Source organism: Habropoda laboriosa, unplaced genomic scaffold (assembly GCF_001263275.1).
Source record: "Habropoda laboriosa isolate 0110345459 unplaced genomic scaffold, ASM126327v1 scaffold92, whole genome shotgun sequence".
NCBI classification, from domain to species: domain Eukaryota; kingdom Metazoa; phylum Arthropoda; class Insecta; order Hymenoptera; family Apidae; genus Habropoda; species Habropoda laboriosa.
Genome location: NW_017100268.1, coordinates 1967845 through 1979376, shown reverse-complemented (window position 1 = coordinate 1979376; position 11532 = coordinate 1967845). Strand labels below are relative to the sequence as shown.

The following is an 11532-nucleotide window of genomic DNA, read 5'->3' as shown; positions in this document are numbered from 1 at the left end:
CGAATTACGAACGAGGGTGAGTTTGGAGATTTGTGATAAATTGCTTGGCTGAGAGCTTGAGTGTTTGATCGCGAGATATTGCGACTGTTTAAACGATACCGACGATTTCTAAGTGGTGCAATATTGATTTCCAAATGTAAGGTGAAGGCTTAGTACACCTAATTGAGTTACTGTCGAGGGCGATTTTGGAGATCTGTGATAAATTGGTTGGCTGAGAGGTTGAGAATTTAATTGTGACATATTGGGATTGTTTAAATGTCGCTGGAGATTTCTAAATGGTACGTGAATATTAATTTTCAAATGTAAAGAGAAGATGGACATATTTAATACACCTAATTGAATTACTATCGAGGACAATTTTGAAGATTTATGAAAAATCAGTTGGTTGACAACTTGAGTATTTATTTATGAAAAATTGTGTACAAATGACATACTTAGAAATGTAAATTTTCATTCAAGTATGTACAGTAACTGTATCAATGCTTCGTTTGACTTATGAAGAAGGATTCTACTCTCAGCATTGCTGCAGTTTCAATAACACCGACTACTGAACGCAAATGACACTAGGGGAATTCTAAATGATGCATGAATATTTAATATTTTCGAATGTAAAGGGTAGTAATGTTATGGAAATCATAAAAGTAAATTATCGAAATATTACAAATTGTTTGTAACTAAATATTGGCGAAGTTGGTTTTAATTGAAGCAGTTTAATTTGCTATCTGCATAACTATTAATTTATTACCTAACTGTTATAAAATGTAACATACCTTCTTCATTTTTTCTTATTTCATTTAAACGTGTAAAACGTCTTTTTTCCTCATTTAAATGCATTTTCAATTTGAAAATCAATTTACAAGGGCCACTAAATTTCCATAAACGAGGCGGTATAATGTTTCTAACAATTTTCATTAAAAAGGCTGTAATTTTACACGCTTCAGTATATCAAATCAACCATGCCCCGTGGCGTCTGACCAGTGCAAGGTAATTCCACTGGTCCTGTGTTAATAGCATTGCAATCCCGAGCTCCCGCGAATGAACGATTCAACTACCGTTAATTACGAACAGTATCAAATAAAACTTTGTATTATTTTCATTTGTACTAACTTCGAACGAAGAAAAAAGAAACAAGAGGAGAGAAATACACTGCACCAATTTGATTATTTCAACACATTTTCCGTGCACCAAAGATGAGACCCAAAAGAAAGATGTACTCGTGGAAACTCTACTTCCTTCGTCATCTAACCCGGACGAAATAAACGCAGAATTTTTAAGTGGCTAAAATTAAGTAAAAGTGCTCTTCTCGTTGTAGCATGAACACAGTATAATTTTAGTTTACTCCTTAGAAGCTGACTGCTGTAGTTAACTATAATGGAATAAACACAGTTTAATTTTTCTTGCATTTTAACGAAATTAAGTAAAAATCAGTTCATTCCTTAGAAGCTGCTATTCTTCAAAAATTTAAATTTTTAATCAGCAAAGTTGCTGTTACAATTAACCTACATATAAATAATGCACTGTCACTATGCTTATACTCATACTTTCCGCATAAATTGGTTAATTTTGCTCGCTAGAAAAATAATTCATATCCCGTAATCACGAACGAGGGAGAAATAAGTGAACTTTTTCACCACAAATTTCTCTAATCACACTCTCCCACTTTCACCAACAGTGGAAATAATTTAGGCGTTCATTACAAGCTTACACACTCTGCATAACGTTTCCCTGTTGACCACCAAAAAAAAATTCAATCAGCATCGCCGCGAAACAGCGCTAGATTCACCTTAAAAAGAAAAGAAAAACCTCCAAAAGCAGAATTGTTCGCAGCGAAAGCGATTTCGCGCGGGCGCGCGCCGTAATAGTTGGTGGCGTGGCGCTAAACATCCCATTGGGAAGAAAAAGAGCCGCGGTAATTGAGCGTGAGAGCCTCGCCTCTATACTACTCACCTCTCTCGTCCCCTTTTTCGAGCGTTTCCTCTCGAGCTTCGGTGTCTGAGGTAGCAGGGTGTAATCGCCGCTCGTGCCGCCGCTACGCTGCCGCGTCAACGGCTGATGCGACAGGAGGGGTGCCCGTGGCGGTGGTGAAAACTGAACACCCTGCGGCAGTAACGAGTACCCGAGGTTCTGGCCCGGGGTGAACGGCGAAGTTGGCGGGAAGTGATTTGCCACCACGGGCGCCCAGTACTGGTGCGAATACCGGGACGGCGAACTCCCTGTGGACAGTTCATTTCGACGCTCGTCACCGATCGCCATGTGTCACCCGATTAATTGCTATTCGATATCGATCGATCGTGAGCGACGTTTGTCGAAGATCAGTCACGCTCTGTGTACATTTCGTCAACGACCACACTGGATATACTTTTCATTTCGTGGAAGATACGAGGAAGATAGAGTTCTGTACCGTGGCAGTTTTGCATTAGGAAACGAATCGTGAATAGCGAATTGTCAAATGGGGGAGGAAATTTTACGTTTCCTTTACGATTCACTTTTCGTTGGATTTTCTGGTAGAATGTGGTATTTGTCTGATGTACCTTTCGCGTTATTACACGAGGACGAGGTTGCTGTTCCTATGTTGAAAAGCGTGCAGTAATTTGTTACTCCGGAGATATTCTACCGTACCCTGTGTCACGGAGATCCTTGAAAGAAATATAAGTAGCTCGACTATTCCCAATTCGAACGTTACGCTACATCGTCGAGATAAGTTGAACGTCTAAAGACAAAGCCTGTTTTCCAGCTTTTTAACGGGAATCAAAAGCCTCTCTATTCTCGAGCATCTGAAATCTAGTCTGCTAGAATCTAGTCTTTAAAGAGCTTCGCAGTTTCCACCCAACTGTTCTCCTCCATCGTATGTTCCAAGTGAAATCCCTTACCCCGTTAATTAACAGGCTTTCCTCTCAAGACGCTACCCGCCCCCTTTTCTAACTATCGACTCGAGAACAGTCCGCAAAGGAGGTAGAAGGAAACTTACTGTCGCTACGCGGGTTACTGTGCCTCCTCTGTGCCTTCCACGTTGTCGATCGTACTCTTCCGGCAGTTTCAGTATTTACAGCGTCGACGCTTAGACTTCTCGCGACGCCCCTGTAAGGATTCGACGTGGTTGTCTCACTGGCCGCGGCGACACCAGCGAGCTGCTCGTTAAGGGCGTACAACTTGGACGTAATGTCCTTACCGATGAGGGTGTTGAGGACGATTTTCAGTAGCGGCCTATGCCTGAGTACCCTGAGCAACTTCAGCCTGGTCCAACAGATGTAAGTGCTGGACTCCTCCGCTCGTATCGTCACTTGGAAGACGTCGTCGATGTTCTCCTGCATCGCCTCCCATTCCGGCGAGTCCACGAACTGATAAGCTTTGATGTAGTGCAAGTGTGTCCCGTCGCAGGTCACCTTCAACCTGGACTCCATACAACCATACGTTAGACAGTGCAGCTTTTCCAACGTTCAGGCATGCTGAATAAAGCTGACAAAGATGTACGCGTGTTTTGCGCGTATTTTGTAGACAGGATACACGCGAGGTGTTTGATAAGACGCGAACTTCCCGCGAAAACGCTTCCGGAGACCTTTTAACACTTTACCGACCGGTAGCGGTTGAACACCCTACGCACTTCCGACCGATCACTAGGCCACAGATACATCGCTGACACCGGCTCTGTATAGGCTATCGCGCGGGAATATAAGCGCTTTTTCTTATACCTATAGAAATGTTAAATCAAACTTTGACCGATTTTACCGGCTACCGGTCGGTAAGCGTCGGCGGCAGAAAAGCGATTACTAGGCTATCGGTCGGTAAGCGTTGGCGGCAAAAGAACGATTAATAGGCTACCGGTCGGTAAAGTGTTAACGTGTTCCATGCCACGTGTACCATTTTCGGTACGTACCTGAATCTCCTTTCTTGGCAAGAATTCTTGTATATCTTTCGACGCGATCGAATAGCAGTTACTTTTGAAATCTAGATCAGGCTCGATCTATAGGAGCGATTTTAGCGACGAAATTCTAGAATAATCGAGGCTTGTCGATTGTGACAGGATTTAGAGTGAGAAATTAAGGAAAAAGGTTTTCAGAGTAATTTTCGAAAGTTAAAAGTGGTGGAAATGATGTTAATCAGCGGGCAACGATTTTTCAAAGCACGTTCCAGGTTTCTGTATCGAGCGCGGGAACTAATTATTTTAAAAATGCTCTAGAGATGTATTAAGAATTATTGAAGTGAAGTGTTTCTCCATTTACGTATGTACTTACATTCACGCCGCGTTTTAATTATACCAAAGTAGTTTCTCGTAGATTTTTGCGAAAATTACCTACGTACACCAGCTTCTTACAGATTTTTTAACCACCGCGGAGGAGCGAAATTTACGGTGAAACTAACATGTAAACAGGGTGCACGTAAATTTCTTGAAATAGAAAATAAACTGCAAGAAAATTACACTCCACCTTGTGTATCACACTTTCTTCTGAGAATTTGAACACTTGAACCTTGTGTCGAATATTTCACTCATTCCGATAAATATTAGGTCTACCCGTAAGTAATTTCATTTCAGAAGCCCAGTATCAATATAATATTGACCATTTGCAATTTTTCTAATTCTCTTTTCAAAAAAATTCTTATCTTTTGGATTAAACGAGTGATGGAACGTTAACCTTCTAAGTGATCTGTATTTTCGAAAAAGCTTTCTACTCAACGAAATAAATAGAGAATACGGTAGATGTGGTATTAATTCCCAAATCTAATCATTCAGCAACCAATGAAAAAGTGCTTTCATGCTCCATTTCTACAGATTGCAAATTAAACCTACTGACGTGTACGACCATCGACCCCAGCTAAAAAACGACATTACTCATAGAATGACTGAATACAACTCGGTTCCCAATAACACAAAATTTCTTTAAAAAAAAAAAAAATGATCCTCATAAACGCTCTTTACAATCATGCATCAGCAATATCTACAAACTACCAACCTACATGCAAAACTCTGTAACACCTAATCGTGGGTGTTACATCTCTTCATCCACTCGCAGTCTGTTGACATGTTCGCTACCACGATACATTCACTTACATTCTTAATATCTGTATTTTTTTCAGTTTCACACAATACGACAGATACCTGAACTTATACACACACCTAATACTTATTAAATACTCAAACTGTGCATTTTTTATGGTGTATCAAACGTAGGCAACACCGTTCTCTTGTGGAAATTAGTGGTAGCGAACGTGTTAAACACCCATCGTTCTGCTATCAACCCTTCGACAGTTCATCCCGTGTGAGACTCGGTCAAATGTTTAACTATCCAATTCAAGGGAGACTCTTAGGAAGAAAGTTGAAAAGGGACGAAGATATTATTGCCATAACTACGGCGCAGAGTTGTGTATCTCTTGTTTCCAAAAATATGTGTGAAATATAAATTTCCACCATAATTCATACTTTTCTTAGACTGTCAAAGGGTTAAGGTAGGAACAGGAGAAGCAAATAAAAAAGCAGCGAAGCACAAAGAAAAGGAGCTCGGCAGAACTTCCGTGCGAGCGAGATGTGAATACGAAAGTATGTTGCAGAAGGTACAGGCCATCGAAACCCCCCGGATCGATTTCTTCCACGACTACCGTGCACGTACAATTTCACATCGCGAGCGTGTAATACTCACTTGCCACGCAACAGTATCGACAGCCGTTCGTCAGCGGACGTCACGCCTTCCGTCGCGTACGTCTGACCAGAGTCCAGCTTCAGTATCCTAGCCTCCTTGGCCAGCTCCTGGAAGTGCTTCTTGCTGACCTTGTACGGCTTGAAGAGTTTCAGATAGAGCTCGGCCAGCTCCGGGCTTAGCGCCGGCGGCAGAAATCGACAGGCGAGTATCAGCGAGTGGATCCCGTTCAGGAGGCCCAGGGCCAAACACCATAGCATCGCGTCCAGTGCGCATATGGTGATACCGGCCCACAATGCGGCCAGCATGAAACCGGCGGTGAGAAACGTTCGTAGTGCGAGAACAGAGGCCTTGAATGATCGCGGCACCAGGAACGCCACCGCGAAGAACAGATTCGCCGCCTGGGCAAAATCGAAAACGGTTTTCCCCGGTGAGAATCCATCGGGAGATCGCGTCTTCGAGCCTTCGTGAACGCCATTACGAGGCACAACCTTGCTTTTTCTCTCGTCTCGCCCCCTTCCGATGGAATTCGTAAGAAAATTCGACGAGCTGTCTCCCTGCTCTTTTTTCTGTTCTACGTCTGTATTTTGCTCGAAGAAGAAGTTCTGGCGGTCTTCTGTGCAAATTTGTGTACGGGATTCTGATTGTACGAACGTTTTTTTCGGTTTCTGGCAGTTTTTCAGAGGTTTTGGGAGATTCTCGGTTTAGCGTTTCATTTTGGGTGGTAGTGTAACGATCAGCAAACCGTTTTTACAACTTCGATTCAAAATTCTAATTTATTAATTTGAAAATTGGTGATTTACAGTGGCGGACAGAAGGAAGTTACAAGCTGCGATACAGTTACGGACAGAAGTTTCTTCAAATTCGGCCAAACGACTTGAGTTTTCTTTGAGAAATTAGGATTAGCTTACTAGATGTAGAGAAAATTTGTGAGAATCGCGAAGAAAATTGTAAAGGTCGCTGTTCACAACCTTTTTATCTGTAATGAAAAATTTCAAATAAACCTGGCCCTCGTCTTTTCACTACTGTATACAAAATTTTGAAAAATTCGTTACTCTTGTAAAATATAGTGTTTTTTCGTATCGTTCACCATTTAAACTTCCTTTCGCCCGACGCTATAATTCAGAATGAATAAATTTCTATTTTATTTCGTTTCCCGAACGACACTATGTTTTACGGTATTTTCGAGAATTACTTCACGGATTCGTAAATCACGTTAAACCCAGAAATTTGTCACTCTAACTGATTGAAACGGATCTCATAAACAACATCGGCGGGCGGTAAATAAATGATTGGCGGGTCGCAGGTTGCTCATCGCTGTATCAGTGGTATGAAATTGCACGTGAAAATTGTCATCGAAATTTTCCTGTATTCAGACAAGTATTCCAGGGGAGAAACGTAGACAAGTATCAGTTTCCAAGGATTAGCGTGAAGTAGAACACTTTTAACGCTATTAATTCGGGAGAATGCTTTTAAGAACCCCGGCGAATGAAGTATTGTACCAATTCCTCGTTGCCTAAGGCAAACTCTATTCGCTTTGTCCCTCAACATTCCACGGTGAAAGCATTTTTCATTAGTTATGCAATAACCTTTATGCGAGAACGCTTCTTCGTAGGTAAATCTCTCGCTGAAAAGAACGTTTATTCCGCTAAATGATAAAGGTTTGTCTCGTCTATTCAGCACTCCGACTTTATTAAATTCACCTAAACTCTCAATGCTAAAAATTTTGTGGAATTCGATGAATTCTATCGTTTCTAAAACAAAAAATACAATTCTTCTTCAAAAACTGTAAATTCCATTTCATTATCTGAGTCGCTAATAATTTAACGGTTGACGAGACTTAAAATAAATAAATTTATTTACTCATCTATTCAAGGAAGTTACTTTTCTTTCTTATTTCCTTTTATCACTATTCTAATCAATTTTATTCGTAGCTCTAACAGTTCGATTCGCTCGTTCAACTGACAAATTACAGTCGATACTGACGGAAGCTCGCGAAATATTGCTTTCCACTCAGAAGCTCCAGTTAATAAATAGTACTGTACATAAAATTAGTAATAAATACTATTATGTACCATTTAAATCGATTGCCGGTAAATAAAGCAGCGATAAAGGTTTCACCGCTCGCATTTTCATTGTCCACATATTATCGGCTAAACAATTTCGTTTGAAAATTATACGAGCGTTAAAATGTTTGCCGGGTAAAATAGTCCGATATCTTTCGTATTATCCTTGGGGAGTAAATTGTCAACGAGTTTCATGCGAACTTGAAACGTGTATGTGAATATTGAATTAGTGTATTTCATTTAACGAATCTTTAGGGAATAACAACCTTGCTACGAAATTTCTAGCAGATATCGCTTACGATCTTCCTAATCGTATCTCCGGTAAATACGATACACGTCTGCCTAATAATTCTTAGGTAAAATATGATACAGCTGGCTGATAAACATTATCGACGACGTGTCTAATCCTATTCTCAACTCAACGTAATGTACACTGACGCTCGCGAGTATTAGGACACCTATTATGTTTACACAGAAAGTATTACGTCACTTAAACGACAATGTCAGTAGCGTATATCAGTAAAAATGTACAGGGTGCTCGTACTGTTAGTTTTTCGCGGTTTTCTCGTAAACGGTAGATTTGGGGGGGAAATAGAAGAGGACAAAGTTTCGCTAGTTTTTGTGCACAATACGATGGCTTAAATAGATTTCTTAAATTTGCAACAATTTTCGCGTAATTAGTGTCACATATGAGTGAAGATGTAGAGTGCTATTAGTTTCTAGCGTTTTTCTAGTAAATGGTAAATTTGTGAGAAAAATAGAAGAGGACAAAGTTTCGTTACATTTTATACACAACACGACGGCTTGAATAGATTTTTCAAATTTGCAATAATTTTCGCGTAATTAGTATTTCGAATTTTTCTCGTAAATGGTAGATTTGTGGGAAAAGAAATAGAAGAAGACAAAGTTTCATTATTTTCAATACGTAACACAATGGCTTGAATAGATTTTGTAAAATTTGCAATGATTTTCTCGTAATGACTATACCACGAATTTTTTCAAAATTAGATGAAAGGGTTACCAAGTAAGCTCAATGACAGTGTTTAGCGTAACATAATCAACGACACTATTAGGATCCTATTTTTCTAACGGTATCTTAAATGGAAATAGAAATTTAGAAGTTTTATCCTAAGTACTCCAGGCTGAATCATGTTTTTTTAGAACCTTATATATTTCCTTCACATTTAACAAGTGTTCTAATACCTATAGACGAGAGTGTAGATAAGACGAAATGCAGTATGTACACCACCGAGTATAATACTAAAACATAAACCCTGCTTTTCGGTACTCTGTCTATACTCTGTTCAAAATAAGAGTAACCTCGCTTCGCGCAAGGGGCGTGCCTAAGGCAGGGCTAGAACCACTAGACGTCCAAACCCCCACTTAACCGTCTACGTTTCTCTCCGTCCTACCCTCTGCTACGCTCTCCGTCTATGCGCAGAACGGACGAGAATCGGTCCGAGAGCGAGGTTACTCTCATTTTGAACGACGTATAGCTTCTAACGTTGCAGAGTGCAAATTGTTGTTTCGTACTATACTTAGGGGACACGCTCTCTGAAACCCGGGAAAAAAAACGAATTTAGCGCCAATCGAAAATTAACTAACCTTGCCACAATCTTAACGTTTACTTCACATCTAACAAGTGATCCTAATACTTCCAAACAACAGTGTACTTCGTCCTGATTATTCTCACACATCCTACTCTATATCAACATTTTCCTATTCATCTACGACACTGCTAGTCCTATTTTCAACAGACACAGCGTGCTAACTAGCCCAACTACTCTTACAACTCTGTCATACGCTATTATGTTTAAAGAAAAACCGTCGATCAGAGCTCACCTGGAAGAGTTTGTGCTGCGCTGCCTCCCATTCGTCGCAGTAGCCTCCTCCCGATGGCAGTACAGTGGTATTTAACCTCTCGGTCACATTACTGGCCTCGGTGCTATTCCATACATCCACCCAGAGCTCCGTGTAATTCAAGTCCTCCAATGAGTAGCCACCTAGGCTGGGCAGGCCGCTGTAATTGAAGGTATAGCCCTCGCCGAAGTAGGTTGTCGATGTCGGGCTGGTGAACGGGGTCGTCGTGGTGGACGACAAAAGGCTGCTCGCAGGCGAGGGAGCATCAGTCGTGTTCGCCATTTTTCGTCGCGAGCGCGTGGTACGGGCCATCACCTTCTTCCACTGGAGACAGAGAAGTTATAGGGGTCGTGAACTTTTCTGGGAACGTCTTTTGCTGTAGCTTTTGTTCGACGTATTGGAGAATAGAGATACATTGAACGATTGCTGGTTGAAATTGGTTTCAACTGGGGTGGTAGCATGTTAATTCTGAGGAACAGTGGTGCGATGCTAAGAGTAAGTAGAAATGATCGAGGAAATATAACGAGATGCTGGAACACTGAAATATTTGAATTTGAAAATATTAAAGACTGAAACATTTGAACTTTCAGAAAATACTGAGTCTCAGAGTAAATTGAAATTAAAATGTTAGAGACTGAAAGACTCGAATTTTCAGAAAATATTGCGTCTCAGAGTAAATTGAAATTAAAATGTTAGAGACTGGAATATTGGAATTTTCGGGAAACACTGAGTCTCGGAGTAAATTGAAACTAAAATATTTAATATAAAACACGAAAATCCTAAGCTACCAGACTAACAAAGGTAGTATACAATCCTCTCTGTCCCTTATTACTATGCTTCAAATCAAAGTTGGTCTTAGAAACCGATTAGTAAAGATCAATCAACAGAAGTACTCCGACTTTTCTCGTAAACTTTTTTATGTACTGTGTGGGTTAGAGTGAAGTTTGCAGTTTCCTTGATTGGATTACACTTTTCAGAGGAGATAACACATTCACTTGATCACGAGAAAGAGTAACAGCATCGTAAATGCGTAACTGTAGTCCTTTTAGGATTAACGTTCTTAAATCTAGGCAATAAAGCTTTCAAGAATAAAATATAATCTAGAGGTGAAAGTTGTCGTCTGTCCTTACGGATCTTTAAAAAATTCCACAAAGATGATACAGATCGTATCGTTTAAATTACACTCGTTACAAATCAACTTCTAACATTTTCTTTCACAATTGGAAGAACTCTAAATTTCCTGATAAATATCACGAGTTACGAAAAGTACAATACTTGGACAAAAGTTATCGCCGATAACGTAACGTGAAATCGCTAGCATCACACCAAGTTGGAAATATCAAAATTATCGCTAGTTTCGTTAAATGTGAACACGTTCTCAGATTATACTCCCGTCTTTGACACATAACACCGCGCGTAATACACTTTTCTGCAAATTACTTAGCGTAATGTGCCGTCTGTTATCGTAATTACTTCAAACAGATTACAGATAAAAGCATGAAACTCACGTGTGAGTTTCTAGTCACGAAAGGTGAACATCTAATGGTTTTACACCCCCTCTCAGCGTTAATAATAGATCTTTTTAAAATAGGTCAGGTAGTCTAGTTCTTAATATTTCATGCTTCCAAAAAAGTATCTTTTGTTTCTTGGAACTGAGTTTGTACGTCGTACAATTGAAGTCATTCGATCATTTGAATCTCATTTTATTACAATAAAAATGATCGAATAATGTCTTAGCTACTTTTAGAAATTATGCAAACCTGAGGTACTTAATATTAACTTATCGTAAATAATTTTCCAAAACATTCGTGTGGTCAGAAAACGATAGAAACAAAGGTGAGACAAAGATTGCATTACAATTAAGTCGCATTGTATCAAAATGTCACTCAATTTAGACGCATTGTTCCAAAGCGTCACTCAATTTACTTGCATTGCTCCCACAGAGTCGTTCAATTTAGCCCCGATTGTCCTAAACT

The 11532-nt window shown here is 40.0% G+C and overlaps 1 protein-coding gene across 1 annotated transcript in view; it reads right to left on the bottom strand.

Annotated features, from left to right (window-relative positions):
- Positions 1 to 1747: 1747 nt before the first annotated feature.
- LOC108573393 (blood vessel epicardial substance-like) overlaps positions 1748 to 11532 on the bottom strand; it is a 95164-nt gene continuing 85379 nt past the window's right edge. The window contains exons 2-6 of the mRNA XM_017935835.1: positions 9539 to 9880; positions 5634 to 6031; positions 2969 to 3390; positions 1948 to 2213; positions 1748 to 1783 (exon numbers count right to left, since the gene is read on the bottom strand). Of these exons, the coding sequence (XP_017791324.1) occupies positions 1748 to 1783; positions 1948 to 2213; positions 2969 to 3390; positions 5634 to 6031; positions 9539 to 9868 (1452 nt within the window). The 5' untranslated portion in view covers positions 9869 to 9880. The remainder of the gene's footprint in view (positions 1784 to 1947; positions 2214 to 2968; positions 3391 to 5633; positions 6032 to 9538; positions 9881 to 11532) is intronic.